Source organism: Eretmochelys imbricata, chromosome 18 (genome assembly GCF_965152235.1).
Source record: "Eretmochelys imbricata isolate rEreImb1 chromosome 18, rEreImb1.hap1, whole genome shotgun sequence".
Classification (NCBI taxonomy): Eukaryota; Metazoa; Chordata; order Testudines; family Cheloniidae; genus Eretmochelys; species Eretmochelys imbricata.
The window spans coordinates 9297399-9317830 of NC_135589.1; the positions used below are offsets into that span (position 1 = coordinate 9297399).

The 20432-nt window shown below is 51.9% G+C and overlaps 1 protein-coding gene across 4 annotated transcripts in view; it reads left to right on the forward strand.

Moving 5' to 3' along the window:
- Positions 1 to 20432, forward strand: part of VWA5B1 (von Willebrand factor A domain containing 5B1) — a 78773-nt gene that overhangs the window by 50917 nt on the left and 7424 nt on the right. For 3 of the 4 annotated variants that reach the window (XM_077837372.1, XM_077837374.1, XM_077837375.1), the window contains 8 exons: positions 222 to 415; positions 5355 to 5559; positions 8404 to 8721; positions 12559 to 12696; positions 13650 to 13784; positions 17828 to 17896; positions 18577 to 18646; positions 20247 to 20370. In XM_077837372.1, coding sequence (XP_077693498.1) covers positions 222 to 415; positions 5355 to 5559; positions 8404 to 8721; positions 12559 to 12696; positions 13650 to 13784; positions 17828 to 17896; positions 18577 to 18646; positions 20247 to 20370 — 1253 coding nt within the window. The remainder of the gene's footprint in view (positions 1 to 221; positions 416 to 5354; positions 5560 to 8403; positions 8722 to 12558; positions 12697 to 13649; positions 13785 to 17827; positions 17897 to 18576; positions 18647 to 20246; positions 20371 to 20432) is intronic. The other variant, XM_077837373.1, reaches the window with a different exon arrangement.

Below are 20432 nucleotides of genomic sequence, written 5' to 3' on the forward strand. Positions count from 1 at the left end.
CATTGTCCTTCCCCCTGCCTGGTTTATCTCTCTCCCATCCAAGGTCCATCTTCCCAGCAGAGTCAGGGCGATTCTCTGTGGAGTCGGTAAGAGTGATTGAGTGGGGCTCTCTGCCCTCTAGAGGAAGGGGCCTCCCATTCTCTGCTGCCTGAGACAAGTGATGTTAAAGACCTCACTGGCATTGGCTGGTCCCGCTGCTGATCAGCTCTTCCTTCGAACAGGGCTGGACCCTAAATCCTCCTCCAGGCGAAGGGTGTACAGCACCAATCAGATTGCCAGCCACGAGCCTTTCAAGAGGGTCCCCACAGCCAGCGATCCGAGCGCAGCCCTGGGGAAGAATCCCCTTCGCAAAGCCCACATACAGGATCTGTGCCAGCTCAGCCCGGAGCCACAGCCATGGTTAGCGGATTTCCAGGTAAGGGCCGGTGCTGGGCCTCGATGGTGGGATATACCAGCAGGGGCCTCACCAGGGTATCCTCGCACTGCTGCCCCTTATGCCAGCACAGCGTGGGCCTCGCTTTCTAGCTCGGAGAGGCTCTTTCAGGAGCACATGGCAGCGTCACTGCCCGCAGGTCCTGTTACATGGCGCAGTTCCTGCCTGACGTGCCATTTTCTTGCACTGGAGCCTGGAGATCCAGGAGTTACAATGTGACTCCACATCCCCAGTGTCTCCAGCACAGAAGCTGCAGGGTAAGAGCCTTTCCTACCCTTCTCCCCCCTGGACCTAGCAGAGCAGTCTCAGGGCCACCGCAGTTCCCCTGGACACTGGCGTCCCTGTACTGTGGCCACATAGGGCCAGGTTTTCAAATGCACTCAGATCGGCTGGGAACCAGTAGCCCGATTTTTGAATGATCTCAGCGTGCTGGGTGCATGGTGAGTGGAAGGAGCAGAGCAGATTAAAAACTTCCCCAAGGTACAAACTTTGCCTTGTCCTTGAACAGTATGCAGCCACCACCAAGCATTTTAAACAAAGAACAGGGAAAGAGACCAGTTGGAGACGTCTTCCCCCAAAATATTTCCCCAAGCTCTACACCCCCTTTCCTGGGGAAGGCTTGATAATAATCCTCACCAATTGGTACAGGTGAACACAGACCCAAACCCTTGGATCTTAAGAACAATGAAAAATCAATCAGGTTCTTAAAAGAAAAATTTTAGTTAAAGAAAAGGTAAAAGAATCACCTCTGTAAAATCAGGATGGTAAATACCTTACAGGGTAATCAGATTCTAAACATAGAGAATCCCTCTAGGCAAAACCTTAAGTTACAAAAAGACACAAAAACAGGAATATACATTCCCTCCAGCACAGTTTATTTTACCAGCCGTTAAACAAAAGAAAATCGAACACATTTTCTAGCTAGATTACTTACTAATTTAACAGGAGTTAGAAGGCTTGCATTTCTGATCTGTTCCCTGCAAAAGCATCACACAGACAGACGGAACCCTTGTTTCCCCCTCTCCAGATTTGAAAGTATCTTGTCCCCTCATTGGTCATTTTGGGTCAGGTGCCAGCGAGGTTACCTTAGCTTCTTAACCCTTTACAGGTGAAAGGATTTTGCCTCTGGCCGGGAGGGATTTTATAGCACTGTATACAGAAAAGTTACCCTTCCCTTTATATTTATGACACACCACCCCAGAGCTGGGGCTTCCAGCATTGCTCCCAGGCCCCAGTGCAACCCCTGGGGTGTAGGATGCTCTTCAGTGCGCCATGTCCAATGCCTCCTCTCCCAAGGCCCTGTCTCCAAACCAACCACTATAGTCACACAGTGCTCTCCTGCCCCCCTTAAAAACACGCTCAGGTGACTATGCCCACAAAGTCAGGTGCAGGGGCAGCCTTGCGGTGGCAGGCAAAGCTCCCTGGTTCGAGGGGCTCAGACCTGGGGCGCACTTGTGCACGTATGCGCATTTTGTGCTGCAACGTGGTGCCAAGGAGAAAACTTTTCCGCCAGAAATAAAGGCCAGCAGGTAGAAAAAGCCTGTCCAGATTTCCAGTGGGGGCACACGACGGGTCCACCACTTCTTTTCATAGCCTGGGCTCACGTGTTGTGTCGGCATCTCTACTGTCTCCTTCATCAGAGGGGCCTGAACTTTGCTTGATCCTAGTTATACCTTTGAATTCTTCTTGGGTTCATATTTCACTGGAGTTTGGCCAAATGATCTAAACCCTTCAGATCTGCAGCAGTGCCTGCATGCCTCACAGCAGAACACAAAGTTAATCTTGATGCAAACCCCCTGTTAATACAACACCGGGTCCAAGGAAATGAAAGATAGGGTACAAAAGGAGCTGGAGAGGAAAGTCTGCCCCAAGCAAGTTTCCAGAGAGATTTTGCTCTAATTCACAGCTCTTTCTTTTCACATAGATACAACGGGCAACATTATCCCCAGAATGAGTTTGCATCAATGCCCCAATAATTCTGACCACTCCCACACCTTAAGGACCGTGGGTCCAATTCATTCCCTGGTGGTACTTCATTGGGCCAGAGAGATTCAGGTGTGCCTGATCTCCACCCACTGCACCTGAGGCAGGGGATAGAGGTGGCTTTGTCAAATTTTTGCTCCCCCACCATCCCAGAGACAGCTGGAAGATAAATCAGCCCCTGGTGCAAGCTAGAGCAGCCTCCAAGCTGCTCTAACTTGTGCCAGCTGAAACAGCTTCCTAGTGCTTGTGGGCCCCTAGGGCCACCCATGCTCCAGGGATAGTGCCTTTTTACAAGAGAAGGCCAGGAATATGCTGGGAATGCTGAGTGGGAAGGGTCCGAAATTCAGCCCACAAGAAGCCTGCTCGCTTCCCTTCTGAGGTCCTTATAAACTGAAATGAAAAGGTGAGGTTAGCTGAAAGGGTGATTTCCGTGGTTTGCGGTGAATCAGAGGCATTCAGTCCCCTTTGACCCTGTTATCAGCATGGTGATTTTCAGGCAAAGGGCTGGAATGGCTCACTCTGCTGTTTGACATGACTGAGACGGTCTCCTTCGAGATCAGTGTCTGCAGCAAGCCTGGGCAGACCAGAACACGAACAGCTGCTGCTGCATCCCCGTTCCCATGACAACCCTGAACAGGGTATCTGAGGTCTTGGATAGGCTTCTTATCTGCCACAAGGTTACAGAGATTGGCAGGGAAGGGAATGGGGAAGGAAAAATGGGGTGATGGAGGGCTGTGAAAGAGAGACAATAAGAGAGTGGAGGGAAGAGATGAGTAGAACACAGGGGAGAGGAATTAGTCCCGCAGGGGTAGGGGGAGATGTTGGGTGCTGGTCTGTGGAACATCACAAAGTCCAGGCGTTTCTAAGGGATGGTTCATTACAGACATGCCAGGGTGGATGCTTCATTCCTTCTGTGCTGTAGGGCTGGAGAGGTATTTGTGTCCTTCCCCCATTCGGTGTCTGCACCGTTAGGGTCGGCCAGGCCCCAGTCTCTGTGCATTGTGGGGGATGATGGTGTTTAGAAGACGACAAGGAGAAACTGGCCCTCGTCAGAACACAGCCGGGGGTTAGACGTGTGTGTTCTGCTTGGTTTTACATTGCTGCCTGTTTTACGGCGTCTCTCACACTGTGAGAGCCGCCTAGGGCTGCAGATTGGACATGGGTTGGGGGGGAGCTTGACATTTTCAGAGACGTGGACGTAGAGCTCTTCCCCCCTCCCGCCCATACCCACACCGCAACTGGAAAGGAAAGGTCAGCGCGCCAAGATGGATGGTTTAAACTCCCAGACGCTTCCCTGATCTCCAAGGAGAAAGGCTCAGGCGGGGAAAGCGCGAGCGGAAACATGGGGCTGGGGATGCGGAAATGTGCTGGCAGTAGCTTCCACAGAGAGACTTTCCACTGAGCTCACCTCAGATGCCTCCTTGCTTAGGCTCTACCTCCTTAGGGGCATTTTCAGGGATCAAGAGACGCCAAACTCAGCTGAGAACAAGGGGGAGGGAGTGTCTCTTCATCGCAGGTCTCCCTACATGGGGCTGGCATGGCTTAGACAAGTCAGTGAGCCCTCCTCCGAGGGCTGGGGCAGTACTAGAGGGATGTTTATGGGAAAGAAGCAAGTAGTGGGCAGGGATTCAAGAGGCCCAGTGCAGGGGAAAGGGAATTCCCTCCGACCCAGACAGAGCGGGCTCTGGACAATCGAGGAGCGGTGGGAAGCTGGAAATGAGTTTGGTGATCTGCATCCAATCCACAGGAGACAGGTCAGTCATCCAAAATCCACCCTCCAAACTGCTCTGCCCTCACTCCCCTCCATTCTTGCGGGCAGTTTTAGAAGAGAGGCCAAGGGTTGAATGGGTTATGGAAACTGAATGCCCAACCCCTAGAGAGGGCCCTGCCAGGTCAGGACAGAGGTATTTGCACCAGAGGCCAGGGCAAAGCTTGCCACTGCCATGCTGAGCTTGGTCTGTGAGTAATCAGAGGATATTGGCCTTCAGGGCGTCTTTCTGCAACACTAGGATTTCTGTGTCTCTCCTGCTCCCAGGGACATAGTGTCCATACAGAGACCAGCCTTAGAGATGCTGGACAAAGGTATGAATGCTGCTGTCTAAGGCCTAGTCTGTACTAGAAAATTAAATCAGCTTACCTATGTTGCTCAGAGGCGTGAAAAATCCCCCTCCCCCGGGAGGGGCATAGTTAAGCCGACCTAGCCCCCCAGCATAGACAGCGCTAGGTCAATGGAAGAATTCTTCTGCCAACCTAGCTACTGCCTCTCGTGGAGCATCTACCCTGGGAGGAGAACCCCTCCCGTCTGCGTAGGTAGAGTCTACACTGAAGCGCTGACACAGGGATCTGTTTCGCTCCCTTTCTGCCCACCCCCACGGGACTATTTTAAGGAGGGGGAACACACTGCTCAGTTTTCCCTTCGTAACTAAGTCGCTGGGCCCCAGCCTTCCTATTTCGTCCTTCTCTTAATTTCCAAGTGAAGTCATTAAAAGAGCCGGACTGTGGAAATTCACATTGATCCTTCCACTGGTCAGGGGAAGGCACTCCCCCGATGACTCATTCCAGCCTCAAAGGGAATGCATCTGGGGCATGCACTGAGAAATAAATCCCAGTCGGTTGTCAGGGAAACTTTGCGGGGTCGTGGTGGTGGTGAAACACTTGTGTTCAGTAAACAGATGCTGTTTCCCATGTCAGGGTTTTGCATGTCTGACAAGCCAATAAGATAGCTGGGTCAGGAAGGGAATGGGTCAAACACAGGTGGGTGGGTGGTAGGATCTCGCCTTCTTATCGATCCATCCATTTCCTACACAAACCTCTTCTTTCCAGCGGTCTGTCGCCATACACACCCCTCTAACAGTTGTTGTGCTCGTGTCTTTCCTAACAAGACTCCCACCCATTGTCCATGCCCATCTCTCCCACTCTGACCTTTCCCTGTTCACAGCCTTTCACCGCCAGCCCCTACGTCGCCACCACACGGATACGAGGCACCGGCGCCAGGAGGCCCTCTTTGCTGTTTTGTCAGGACGTGGACGCTCCCCAGCCACGGGATGGCCTCCAACACATGGCTCCAGGCAGGTGCCTGGGTCAGCCGGAGACCAGCTCTGTCCTGAGATCCTCCTCGGGCAGCCGGAGCCCTGGGGATCAGGGTAAGTGACATCCAGCAGGTTGCTATGAAGAGCACTCTAACCAGTCTGTCTGTGCACCTCCCACCATAGCACCTTGCGGCCTGTATTGGTAAATTAGGAAACGTTGGTCAAATTTTAAAGAGGCCAGGGGCAAAACTGCTGCCCCAACATGCCCCCTCCTGGCTGAATATGGAATTGCACCACTTCTTGCCTCAGTTCCCCCTCACTTTCATTTGGCCTACTCCAGCCAGAAGAGGGTCCTAGCCCTTCAACCAGACCATTTTACAGAGTCTAGCCCCTTTTGGGACCACAGTATCCTTGACTAAAGTCCAGCAGAAATGTAAACAAAACAAACCTTCAGCCCGGCTGGGCTCAGCTGGCCTTCTCCTCTTCACAAGTACGTCTCATCCTCTACCGTTTGCCCCTATGCCTTGTCTAGGCTCCTGGGCATTCAACAACCCCACTGTCTGGGCTGACAAACTCAGGGCTTCAGGCAGGTTCCAGTTACTTAAGGCCCTGGTCTCCAAGCAGGTTTCCAGCTCACCCCTGGAGTAGCTGCTCCGCTCTGTTTCCTCAGGCTGCTTCCCAGAGAGAGGGTCTCCTCTCTCCCGCTGGACATTCCCAGGCCCCAGCGCTTTATGAGGGAAAACAAAATCCCAGCAAAAACAACCCCAGCTCCCCTCCAGCTGGGCTTTATCCCTAATCAGGCCTGGCGCCGCCTCCTGGTGCCCGCAGCCTGGTTAACGGGCTTCTCAAGCCCATATTACCCCTTTCACAGCATGTGTGGGGTAAACCAAACTTTGTTTCACTCACTGGACCAGATCCGCAGCTGTAATAATTCCACTGACCGTTGATGGAGCCATGCCAGTGTACCCCAGCCAGCCCACCATTTCCGTTGTAACCCTGTTCTTGGGAGCCCAGCATTGTGTGGGTTCCAGAGAGATGGCCCGAGAAAGGGGATGACAGCGTGGGAGGCCGTCCGTGGCGTGGCCATTCTATTAGGGGTGTCGTAGACTCCCAGGGCGGTGTGTTTGTTGGCAGTGATCTCCAGGTTGCCAGCCCTCCAGGATTGTCCTGGGGAGGCTCCAGGAATGGGAGTAATCTTTAATTAAAGATCATATTGTGCGATGAAAACTCCAGGAATATGTCCAACCAAAATTGGCAACTCTGACACCAGGGAGGTGGATGAAAGGTGTGTCACTGTTCCCATTAAAGGTTGGTGACACCTTTTACACTTGTTCTCCAGGAACAGCAGTTTATTTTAAAGCACCCGACGAGCGTCAATCACCCTTGGCAATGTTCTGGCCCCTTTCTGCATCTCCAAGTATCCCAGCATGCATTGCAAAGCGGCTAATGCTCCCCCATGAACGGCCAGGCCTACGACTGCACTTGGCCTGATGCAGCCCCGGGGGGGCTGTACACTGCAACCTTCAACCACTCTCCTCTTTTGCAGTCTGCAAAGACGCCCGGTCACTTGTATGAAGATGGAACATTGCATGCTGGGATAGGTAGTTTCCAGAAGAGACATCCCCCTCCTTCATGTTGTTAATTATTACTTATTGTTTTGCACTTAGGGTGGCCAACTTTCTAACAGCACAAAACCAAACACCCTCGCCCCACCCCTTCCCTGAGTCCCCGCCCACCTCTCACTACATTCCCCCTCCCTTGGTGGCTCGCTCTCCCCCACCCTCCCTCACTTTTACTGGGTGGGGGCAGGGGTTTGGGGTGCAGGAGGGGGTGAGGGCTCTGGCCAGGGGTGCGGGCTCTGGGGTGGGGCTAGGGATGAGCGATTTGGGGTGCAAGAGGGGGCTTCAGGCTGGGGGGTGGGACCGAGGGATTCGGAGTGTGGAAGGGGGCTGCAGATTGAGGCAAGGGGTTTGGGTGCAGGAGGGGGTACGGGCTCTGGGCTGGGGGTGCGGGCATGCATGGTTTTGGGTGCAGGAGGAGGCTCCGGGTTGGGGGGGGATCAGTGCTGGGGCAGGGTGTTGGGGCTCGGGGTCAGGGTGCGGGTTTACCTCAGGTGGCTCCCAGTCAGTAGTGCAGCAGGAGTAAGGCAGGCTCCCTGCCTGTCATAGCACCGCGCTGCACCACGGAAGTGGCCAGCAGCAAGTCCGGCTCCTAGGCGGGGGGGCCAGGAGGCTCTGCGCGCTGCTTTTGCCCGCAGGCACTGCCCCACCCCCCCCAGCTCCCACTGGCTGGGGTTCCCAGCCAATGGGAGTGCAGAGCCGGTGCTCGGGGCTGGGGCAGCGTGCGGAGCCCCTCAACCCTCCCGCCTAGAAGCCGGACCTGCTGGCTGCTTCCGGGGCTTAGCACGGTGCCAGGACATGTAGGGACTAGTCTGCCTTAACCCTGCTGCACCGCCAACCGGACTTTTAATGGCACGGTCAGTGGTGCTGACTGTAGCCACCAGAGTCCGTTTTCAACCTGGCGTGCTGGTCAAAAACCGGACACCCTGGCAACCCTATTTGCACTGCTATCGTGTCTTTCACCCAAGGATCAAAAAGTGCTTTACAAACATGAATGAAGACTCATAAAGACCCGGGAAAATGGTATAATCCCCATTTAACACTGGGGGAAACTGAGACACCAGGCAGTTAGGTCACTTGCCCAACGTCACACCATGAGTCATTTGCTGTCAGATACAAAATACAGGAACCCACTGACATCAGTGGGTGTAACTGGGAGCAGAATTTGACCCAAAGTGTCCTGACAGTCAATCCTGGGTTCTAACTCCTACTCTGGCATGTTGTCAAAGTAGCCCTCATTTGGGAAGCTCCTTGGCACACCAGTGACAGCAGAGGATGGGAGGTGGCCTTGCCCTTCACTGTGATGCTAATTCATTATGTGCCTGTTGCTTGCCTGCAGAATCTGCCCAGCACCCTTCCTTTGCCTTTGAAACAGAGACTTCGTCAGACTGCGATCCCCAAGAGCTTGATCTCAGCTCCACCACGTGGTCCCCGCGCTCCCCCAGGGCCATCTGCAAGGCAGTGGTGAAGGGGTTAAGGAGTAATGAGCCTGTCCAGTGGGAAATCACCTTTGACATCCGGCCCCTGTTCCAAGACAGAGAGAGCTGTGAGAATGGCGAAGGGGATCTGTGGAACGAGACCTTCCACCACTTGGCGGCAAAGTCCATCATCCGGGATTTCGAGCAGCTGGCCGAGAAGGAATGTGAAATCGAACACGGTAATGCCAGCGTCCTTGCCAGCCAGCCTCAGTGAGAATGGAGGGCCAGATTCCCAGAGCTGGTGTAAACCATTGCAGCTGCAGTAGCCTCAATTATACCACATCAATTTACGGCAGCTGGGGATGTGGCCCTCAGTGTTATCACGTGTTAACGCAAGGTCACCTGGTGAAGATGCACTGTGGCCACGTGTTGATGCTCCATGTGATGATCTGAGGAGAGTCTCCCAAAGCTGGCCTCATGTCCTCTGCGCTTTTCTCCAGCTCACCTAATTGCTCATTAAATATCCCTGCTGCATGTTAGCACGCTCCTTCTCCTCACCCTCTCACCGTTTCCCACACTCCCCTGCTTCCCACATAGGGAGGCTAGTTATATTTTTAGAGGGTTAGTCACGTTGAGTCATGAGCCCAAATCAAATGCTTTTTAGGCCTTTTGAGAACCAAAACACAACACCTGCTGTTCAGCCCCCTCCGCCATGGAGTCCCAATTCTCAGGGCTTGGCTTTGAATGGAACATCAAACGGTTCCATTCAAAGAAGGATCCAGAAGTTTAGGCTCTACTAGGAATCTAGCCCTGATTATCACTCCTTGCGGAGCTGTTAGGACATGTTTCTGAACAAGTCTGTGAATTAGCCAAACCTCCTGGGCTGGGGATCTCTTGATCACAAGTCCCCTTGTGATATTTCTGCTATTTCCCAGTTCTGGCACAGACAGAAGTGCAGAGAACTGTTTGTTCCCCTCTTTGAATGTCACTGTTTCTGCCTCCAGTCCTGGCCCAGAAGTGCAAAGGCTTCTGCCATGAAAATGAATGGGCTGGGAAAGGAAAACTGAGCTGGGAAAGGAAACCGACAGGTCTGAGCCTGTTCGGCTGCGGATTGATTTTCAGGTGTTGCTTCAGTGGCTGGGGAGGGTTATTTTTTCTTTGCCTATTCATCGGTGGGAGTTAGAGAGCCAAATTCTGCTCCGATTCAAACCCATTGAACTCTGGGGAGGTGCATGGGCACAGAATTGGTCTGAAAACACACTCTCCCAAAGACATATGAACCAAAAAGGCATCATTGGGGTAACTTCCACTGATTTCAAAGGACTTACACCAGAGATGAATTCAACCCTCAGGAGTTAATAAGGAGGCGGCCTTTGGCACTGTGGAACAAGAGACAGTGAGATGGGAGAGAGGGCTGGGGGGACACAGGATTAGGAGCCAGCGTACAATGCTGAGCTCTGCCAGCTAGCAATGTCCTCTACTGTAGGCTGGTAGCATCTCTCCGCTCTTCATCCCTTTCTTGAAGTAACCCAGGGATGAAAATGTCATGGAGAAGTAAAATCAAAGGCATGCATTAAGAAACAAGGAGAGAATTACTAGCCAGCCTTGAAAGGGACACACATGCTGACGAGGAAAGGAGGAGAAGATGCTATTATTTAGATGGGAGCTGGGTATGCATGGGCAGCTACTGCAGAGTGGATTCCCTGCGGGTGCGCTGGGTTGCGGCTGGGCATGGCATAGTTGCTCCTCTCTCTCCAGCACCCCCTACTCTTGGTCACTCTGGTCCCGTGATGCTCTGCCTCCTTTCATGACTCCATCCCCCAACCAGGTCACACTTTAGTCCCATCCCTGCTGGGTATCAGAAAGTCCAACAAATAAAACTTCAGGGTGCTTACAAAAGATTTTCTGCCTCGACTGGAGGCCCTGTGGTCCTTAAATCCATTTTTGTCTCAAAACTCCTTATCCTGTGTCATCCAGGGCTGCACACCACCTTCCCAGTGATGAGCAGGGGAACCCAGGCCCCCCCATTACACTGGGTTCCAGTCCAGGGTCCCTATAATCAGCTGTCAAAGGCTGCTCTGTCAGACACCATGCTGCTGCCTCCCTGGGCTTGTACTGACTACAGCTGGTCTCTCCCACTGCCCCCCAAAGTTCACCCTTCTTTCAGGGCCAGGACTCGCACAGCTGTCCCCTGGAATCCCCCCAGACATCCCAAACCAAAAGTACAACTTAACCCAACTTCTGCTCTCCTTGGGCTTAACCTTCCACCCCTCCCCAGTTAAATGCCTCCCAGGGCTCTCTTCCCAGACATCCAGATCCTGCCCTGGTATCAGGACTCATCACCAGAGCTTGCTCCTACTCTCTCCTGCCCTCCTGCCAGACTTGTCTAATCACAAGAGGATCCCAGTGTCAACTCCTCCCCCGGGCTTCCTCCCTGACCCTCCCAGCCTCTCCATGGTCTCGCCCAGTGATACTCAAGATGGCGGCTCACAGGCCACACACCGCTCTTTAACGTGTCTCCTGCGGCTCTTTGCAGCCCATGATATTAAAACACCGGGTGCTTTTACTATGTTATTAACCAATTAAGTTATCAACTTGCACTAAGTTATTAACTTATTTGCCGTGAGAATAATATACATGTCTATAAAAAGCAAAATATTTCCCCTGTCATACTGTTTAAATCTGACTAGAACGTATAGTAAATGAAACAATGAACTCACATGACTGGGGCTCTTTTGGGCTTATCACTAATTTGACTCCTGAACCGCCATGGTCTGAGCATTGCTGCTCTAGTCCCAGAGAGTGATTGCAGAGTTCCTCCCTGCAGCCCCATTCTAAGCTTAATTTTCCTTCTTTATAGTCACCACCCAGCTCCTTCCCCAGCTGGGCTTCATTTTTAATTAAGCCTGGGCCATCCCTTCCCCCCCACTGCATCCAGATAGCGTATTAGCCTCTCAGATCCACATTAACCTTTTCATTGCCTGTGTGGGGTACACACCCCATAAGAGGAGCACAGCTGAAGCTGGGTTGGGCTGCTAATTGGAAGCATGTGAGGCTTGACACCTCTAGGCTTGGCCTGTTGACTCAAGTGGGGATGGTTTGTTTCACGGTGGCTTGGTTTGTTGGTGGGCTCAGAGGTGTTTTACGGCAATGCATTGTGGCACAACACTTTCCAGTGGTGCGGTACGGATGGATACGAAAACATTATAGGGCTTTTGAAAGGCACTGGTACCAACTGGTGCCAGCCCCAGCAAGCGCTGACTGTGATCCCATCTGTGCTACGGTGGCAAAGAAACATCGGGCAATCCAAAGGGTCCCAGTGCCTCAGATCACTGGGATCCTTGAGTTAAGACCCAATGGCTCAACATTAAGGTACAGAAGAGCTGGCAGCTTGATTGAGCACATCGGTCAGAGCTGGCTGTCTCCCTAAAGCTGAATCAGCACTTCCAGACAGCCTGCCTTGCTTCTTGAATACAAGCTGGGATGGGGTCTTTGAGGGCACCCAGTGAGAAGGGGTTTCCAAGGCACTAAACCAGAGGAAGGAAGGAGAATGAGCAGCGTAGTGGAATCTAATGGACGGCCCCTCGCACCGAAGCAATCTCTCTCCTTCTTTCCCTAGGCCATTCCCCTGTTCTCAGCTCTGTCCCACTTGGGAGGAAGCCCCAAACTGGCCGAGTACCTGGAGTGCTTCTCTCTGGGCTGTAATATTGGGCTTACTATCTTTTTTGCTTGACTTCAGCGCTCGGGTGCTGGATGACGGCCCTGGAGTATGCAGTGTCTGGCCCTGGAGAATGGCACTATCTAGTCAGCCACCAAATAGGACTACGGCTTGCAGCAGCCACAGAAATTTCTGCATGCTTCCCCATTCCACTGTGCCTTGATCCTGCCCCAGAGAGACCACAGCTCTGGGAAAAGGGATATGCCAGTCCCCACGGTCAGTTCAGTCCTGGGTGTCTTTGCTGAGAGTGCCAGTGAGGAGGTCAAGGAGTGTAGGTGGCTTTTGTGATCTAGGTCCTGGGAGAGGGTCTGAGCCCACAATACTCATGGATCGTAACCTGACATCTCTCACCCAACAGGGGCTGGGAGGCGGTACCAGATAAATGCCGTCCAAACCAGCAAAGTCTGCAATGTCATCAGCAAGTACACGGCCTTTGTCCCGGTGGACCTGAGCACCAGTGGCTACCTGCCAACCGTGGTCGAATATGTCAGTGCAGGTAACAGGACACCAGCACAGCGTCGTTACTAGGCTGAGGCTGGCATGCATCCCACACTCCCTGCTAATTTCCCATTGCATAGGAGTGTGAGGGGCCAGCCTGGGGGTGTCATAGGGGAAACGTGGTTCAGACAGCACCTCAGAGCTTGGGCAGGGGGAAAAAATCAGGCCTCTCAATGTAGGTAACAACAACAAATCCATTCTCTTCTGTGAGCTTCAGGGCAGCTGGGCTCTGGATCTCCAGCTGCTCCTTCAGTGTAGGTCTCCATGGTCTTCATGTGTCCATAGAACTAAGAGGTTCTTAGCCTTGGGCTATGGTTGAGCTCTCCAGCATTGGAGCCCAAGAATATGGCTGCCCAACTTGGAGGCCAGGGGCTTTCCTCTCCACCACACAGTCCTGACTGACCACAGCCAGCTTGGGGCCTGGAGGTGAAGGGGTCTCTCAGCCTGGGCTGTTCTGAAGGCCCACAGCCTATGACAAAGGGGTCCTTGCAGCAGGAAAGGGGGTGTGCTTGGTTGGTGAGCAAGTAGGGTGACCAGACGGCAACTGTGAAAAATCGGCACAGGGGGTGGGGGATAATAGGCACCTATGTAAGATAAAGCCCCAAATATTGGGACTGTCCCTATAAATCGGGACATCTGGTCACCCTATGAGCAGGAGTGTGACGAATGTACTTCTCTTGGGAGCCTGTGGCCAGTTAGGGGAGTGGTGGGCTCTCAGAGGGCTCCAGGCTCTTAACCACAGAGTGAATGCCACAGAAGCGGCCTACTGATGAGGAAGGAGTTCCCAGGCCAGACAGGAGTACAGCAGCCAGTCCCAGGGCGAAGGAGGGGCGCCACTGGTAGGCCTGGATGCCATGAAGTGACTGATTTCACCCAATTCACTTTATTGTCATTGTGTTTGTCTGTCCCTTGGGAACGGTAATGCTGGGAATTCCCTTTGTTCATGTCAAGGGCCAGCGTCCAAACAAGGTGGCCAGAGGAGCTCAGGCTCAGGAAGCAGAAGGCACCGAGTCTTCTCCGTCGGACTCGGACGCACCCAGTCAACTTGCGGCCAGGATGGAGCAGATGATGGATTTTACAGCATGCGTAAGATTGCAGCCCTTCTGGGGCACAGTACTGTAATCTACTGTAGTAGAACCCGTGGGTATGATCTTACAAAGGATGGACACTGACACATGCTATGAGCCCTCTCTATTTTTTGCCTCTGGTCAGTTTTCTTCTTCTGGCCCTTTCTTTAGAACTGATGCCTGTTTCTTGAAGGGCAGTAGCAGCAGAGAGTTTAACTCCTGTAAGCAATGACAGCATTTTCAGGATGAAATCCTGACCCTAGTGAAGCCAGTGGGAGTTTTGCCATTTACTGCAATTGGGCCAGGATTTCACCCCAGGAATCTGTAATCAGAGCAGTACCAGACCAACACAAACTGTGAGTTATGATGCCCTGGCTAGCTCCAGGCTAGATGAAGGCAGTCCATCTAGGCTAAACCCCACCTGCTATAGAATTGTCTCTGTCTTTCCTATGGCCAAGATGACCGCTCTCTGGAGAGGAATATACTCAGCTACTGTCATATGAAAGGTCTGATGAGGAACAAAGCATGTGGTCTGGACAGCTAACCATGTTTCTGGCTGGAATCTATCTCTTGAAACAGAAAATAACGAGAAAATAACTTATTCTGAAACTCTCAGATCACGAGAAGTAACTCTTGCTGATGCTCTGAAGTTAACTGGCAGCCACAACACAGGGGACACGAGGGGCTGAGCCTGCTCTAATTAGAGACTAGGGGACTTCAGACACTTGACTGTCTCTGTAAATCTCCTACTAATGAAGATAAGTTAGGTTGGACTTTGTCTCATGCAGTCATGACTGCTGCTGAGTTAAAATGATCTTCTCAGTCAGGGACAAGGAGAGAGCTGGAATTCATGGTTGTGTGGAAAGTAACTGTGCTGAAAAATACGTTCTATCTCTCAGAATACATCTAGAATCAGCTGAGCTAGGTCTCTGCAGAGGGCTTGTCCAGGGGGTCGCACAATAGTGTTTTGAACTAGCTATACATCCAGCTGTTGTTATACTGTAATGCAGGTATTTCTATAATCAGCCCCTGAAAGGGAAGAGTGGCCATTTGCCAGCTTCTCTTATATGTATTGAAACATAAAAATAAATACAAACAACAGGCAGGCTGGATCCTTAGCTGTGGAAACAGGCTTAGCTTTATTGAAGTCAACGGAGAAAACCGTTCAGAGTTATTCGTATCAATTACACTCCAGTGATTTACACGTGTATACGCAGGTACGTTGGATCTGCCTATCTGGAACAGACCAATGGTCCATCTAATCCTGTATCCTCTCTGTGGCCCTGGGCAGTACCAGATGGTCCAGAGGAGGGTATAACCTCCCCACAATGCACCAAATTGTGCATCCTCTACCACTGTGGAGGAGATGGATTCTCCCTGACACCTACTAATGATCTATTTATTCTCTGAACTGTGAGGATTGTCATCTCTAGTCATTTCTGCCCTAGCTAGAGGGACCCACAGATGCTGTTCAGAATCGTACAATTAAACCCCTAATCCTTGCTGAACGTTACTGCAGTATTTGGTTCCACAGTTTCCTGTGGTAGTGAGTTCCACAGTCTGAGGTTGATGGTCTTTAAAATTGGGTTGTCACTTTTCCTAGCTGGCATCCCCACACCTTATCAATGAAAGACCCTTCCATAATGGCTGTAGCTGAGTCCAGCCCATCCCCTTGCCCAGTGCCTTGAGACTGGATGCCTCAGTATCCCAGTATGCCCAGTGTTCAGAGTTGTCATTTGACCAGGTTTTGGCCCCTCCATAAAGGCCTCAGAAATCTGCCACACCAGCCCTTGTTTGCTGTAGGTTCAGCTCCATGCCCCCTGCACTCCCTAAAGATTAGACCTCAGCACCACTCATATTGTCAGACTTGCTAAATAATCCAGTGGGCATGACAGCTTCTTTCGAAGCTACCCAGCTTCTCAGGGGTAATTTGACCTGAAAAACTCAGTGATCAGCACTTGATCATTAGTGCTGTCCCAGTGTGTACTCCAGGTTCCCTGGCAACACAGGGGAGATACGGGTTGCATTGGGAGGATGAGCACAACAGCTTGGCTACTAAACATTTCTGAGACACTGAAAGTTTTCCATCACCGAGAGCAAGAGAGAGAGGAGGAAATCTCTGGCTAAAAGAGAGAAAAACGCCGTTAAAGAAAATTTAAAAAGTCAACCAGGTGCAGTCAATAGCATGTCTGATGATGCTGTAACTTGCTTCCCGTTTTCTTTACGTGCTCAGATAAATCACATTTCTCAAAACCCACTGGGTTTATTTCAGAGTTTGAGGCTTATAAATTCTAGATTTTTTTCCTGGAATGAATAAAATACAGACTGTCTTGGAATGCGCATTCCTGTAGCATCTTCCATTCCAGCATTCCTGAGCAGTTTCCAAACCTTAAACCACTTAGCATTCTGGAAAATGGGATTGTCCCCATTTTACAGAAGAGGAAACTGCCCAAGGTCAAATAGTGACTCATTGGTAGAGATGGGAGTAGGAATGACTCCTGCTCTGCTCCAGGTTCTAGGCCACACTCTCTTCCTGGATTAGAGTAGACTAGAATAAAGGTCACGAGAGCCTGATTGATGGATTCAGATCTGCAGAGGGACACAGCAATGTCTGACCCTTTGGGAGTCCCCTTTTAAAAGGTTAAATAGCCTCAGGTGCTCACACCTTTCAGCTCAGTAAGACGGTATAGCCAGCTCCACCGAGACGTGTTAGAATGCATCTTCTGGGGTTGGAATTTCCTCCCCTTTGCGTCTAGAGCTCTGGTTGTCCTAAGCAGGCTGAGGTCAATTGAAGGAACCCATCAGGCGCCATGAAGAGAAAGTAGATGTGGCAGAGGTGCAGAGGGACTGTGGATGATGAAACAAATAGTGATGGCGACGCAGTGGTGATGGGTGAGCTGGAGGTTGCGATGGGTTGGGAAGCAGTGATCTCTGTTCAGGATTAGGGTTTGGTAAAGGCGGAAGAGGGGCCCAAGGATGCTGAATGTGGTTGTGATGGGGCGTCTGCCCCACACTGGTGGAGAAAGGGTTAAAAGCAGCCCTGGGGAGGCTGCGCAGGAGACAGCCAATCAGTGAGGGGCTTCAAGGAGCAGCCAATCAGGGCAGAGCAGGCCCAAATATAAAGAGAGCTGCAGGGCAGAGGAGTCAGTTCCCTCTGGGAGCCCAGGGAGAAAGGACTGGGTCCCTGGGGAGCGGGAGCTCCAGCCTGACTGGCTGAAAGCCTGGATACAGGGGCAGAGAAGGTGCTAGGGCTATGGGGAAGTGGCCCAGGGAAACGGACAGAGTGTGGCTGCAGCCTAGAGGGTCCCTGGTCAGGACCCGGAGTAATGGGTGGGCCTGGGTCTCCCCACCCACACTTGCCACTGAGGGGAGAGGCCAGTGAAGGGCCGCAGTTTGCCACTGAGGGGAGTGGCTAGAACCTTGGGCTGCAGTTGGCCACAGAGGCGAGTGGCTGGACAGAGGACTGCTGCTCCCCCAGAAGGAATGGGGCACAGCTGGAGGGCTGTGTCCTGATCTTGAGGCGACACGGGTCCAGAGCAGAAGTGATGGCAGGCGAGACACCACCGGAGGAGAGCGCTCTGCGAAAAGACTGAGCTAATTTCCAGAATAACCAGCAGGAGGCCCTATGACGGAACCGTTACAGTGGTCAATAGAACGGTCACACTGTGTAATCCTGACATGGCGCTCTCCCTCTCCAAAGCTCAGTGTAGCCACGGCACTGGTTTTGATTTGGAGACTGGTGTCGAAGGTAGGTACATCCTCAGCTAGTGTAAGTCAGCAGAGCTCCATTGAAACCAATGCTGCTACCCAGTGTGTGCCAGCGGAAGGTCTGGCGAAGCCATGGCAACCAGGAGGAGGAGGGAGATGGTACAGTGTGTTGTGGTGCCCAGGGTGACGAACAAGCTGGCAGACAGACAGGCAGTGCTGGCGGTTATGGAGGAGGATGGTCACGCCTAGGGCAAGGGGGCCGGTTGTGACCCTCACTAAGAGGCCAGGGTGATGCTGACATGTGGTAATGACGTGGAGAAGGGTGATGTGGCCATTGTGCTTCTGCTGTTGCAGATGAGAACAGCCTGTCGCCCGGCAGCGCACCTGCCTCTTCCGGCTGGGAGCGCTACAGTGTCCCGGAAGGTAAGAGCAAGACATGCACAGGGTTTCTCAAGGTCGCCGTGGCACCACTTCCTCCGACTGAGGTTTCAAGTTGAGCTGAAAAGTTTTTAAACCTGTCGGATCGGAGTTCGGGGTTCTGTGCTTCTCCTGCCACAGCTGGTCACGGCCAATGGCAGGGCGATGTCTTTCTGCGCTGAGCCAGGGGTTGTGAACCTCCAGTTGTTAGAGAGAGCTCAGGTGTGGGCAGCTCCGTGCCTGAGGAAACGATTTTCAGCTATTGTGTTTTAAAATGTATTAGCTGGTAAATCTGGTGCCTGCCCATAACTTTGGCTGGTGATTTGGGCTCAACTGAATTATTTAGAAGTACTTTGGCCAACGTATTTTTTAAACACTGGTGCCTAAAATTAGAGCCCTAAATCCATATTTAGGCAGCTAAATCAGTACTCTGGTTTCTAGAGGTGCTAAGCCCTCAGCATCTCCCAGACAGCCTTTTTTGAACGGTGGATAAGTCTCATTATCTCCGTTAGACACATGGGGACATAGAGGCAGAGAGATGAAGTAACTTGTCTAAGGTCAAAAAGCAATTTAGTATCCAAGCCAGGAGCCCAGCCTCCAGCCAGTGGTCCCTGAACTCTCTGATTAACTCTTCCTTGATGCCAGATGTTTCCTTACTTCAGTCTTGGCTCTGTATTTCTCTCCAGCTTCGCTGCAGAGTCCGTCTGCTCCCTCTGCTCACTCCCAGAAGTCTATTGATACCCTTTTTTCTGCCAGGTAAGGTGCAGCAGAGCATTCTCTGACGCAGTGAGACCTCCTGACCCCAGGGTGGAGTATTCCATTGCTCAATGTTTTCTCCTGGGTGTGGGTTTGACAAAAGGGGCCCACACGAGGGAAAGCCTGTCAGCTGTTTAGAGGTGTGTCCACATCAGGCAGATGGGCAGCTGGTTACACTGTAGAAAGGGGGTTTGGTAACGGGAATTTTGCTCTGCAGCCCACTCTTGCTTTGATACCGTGACACTCGTTGGCTGGTGTACTGGGCCAGGCAGACAGCTTGTGAACCAGGCTTAGTGACAATTAGCCAACCCATTGAGCCTGACGATCAGCAAACAGCCAACCAAACTGCCTCTTTTTTATTCTTTATTTTAAATGTATCGTGCAAATTTGGTGCTTGTAAAGGGAAGTACTGGGCCAGAGTCTCTCTGGGCTACCGATGCAGCCTGTTGAAATCTGGTGTCACCGTGAAGAGGATTTGGTCTGTGTAGGTTCTAGTCTAGACACTGCCATCAGATGGCAGCAGCAAAACAAGCTTCTTCAGATTGCCCCACCAGGGCTCCCTAACTCTGACTTGGAAGGACCACCAGGGAGGGGAGTTCAGGCTTGGTCAGTGGCCTGGGTCTCTCTGCTGAGAGGGGTGAGTAGTGCCAAGTGTGGGGTGGACACCTGCCCACAGATCCCCAAATTCATGTCACGTTGGCCCGTGACCAGCCAAAAGATAGGAACATTTTGCAGTTGCTATTTAGCTAGGCTGGATTTGAACCAGGGACTTCGCGATTAAACACTCTAGACTACTCCATGCCCCTGAGCCATCCAGGGAGGGGAAGGTGGGTATAGCGCCACGTCATCTGGTATGGAGAAATTGTGCAAGTCTAGGCCTATTGAAATCCAAGGGGACAGAGGCTCCTAAGTCACGTAGGCATTTTTGACCCCCAAAAAATATCCTTCTAAATTTTTCCCTCTTCTAATGACTTCAAGAGAGGAGGGATCAAGGCAAAATACCCCCTCTCTTCCTCACCTACCTACAGACACCTCACACTCTCTTCTGGCTACCTCCCTGACTCCTTGCCTTGAAAACCCCTGTCAGAGTCCCTGAGTCACATGGCTCCTCCAGAAAGTGACAGGAAAAGGATCAGGACTCAGGGGGTCCTATGTTTTTGACAAGCTGAAGCATTAACTTCTGGGCCACTCAGAAATGATGGTCCTCAGAGCATCCCCTCCCAGTCTGATCTTTTGGAGAGTCTAACAGGAGATGTTCCTGGATGGAATTTGCATTCCTATGGGCATATGCTAGCTTGAGGAGACTTATCTGTGCGGAGTGGGGAGAATTTCCAATACCAGAGGCCAGGCTACGTTACAGTCTAGCGCAGAAGAGAAAGGGGAGAGGTGGTTGTGTCTATTGTATGGGAAGCCAGTTGAATTGATGTCTCGCAGCCAGACCGAGCATATGTATCTCTGACAGCTGCGTTACCGCATGACTTAGTGTAGGGTGCTGTGTGTCAGTTACTGGGAATGCTGAAAGGTGATTGGTTAGTGGGAGGCAATGAGTCCGAGAGGCAAGTATGTAAATGCCTTCTTTGTTACGTCTGTCCTGATGCAGATTGACCCTTCATAAAACAAGACTGCTGACTCGAGCAGCCAAAGGTTTCATGAGTAAATCCCCAAGTCGGATGAATGAACCCAGCTCTGATAGCAGCAATGAAAACATTGACTACCTACCCCTGGTAAGCAACCAAACCAGATCTTAGGCTCATATAACTGGGATGACGGGAGGTGGCGGGGGCTC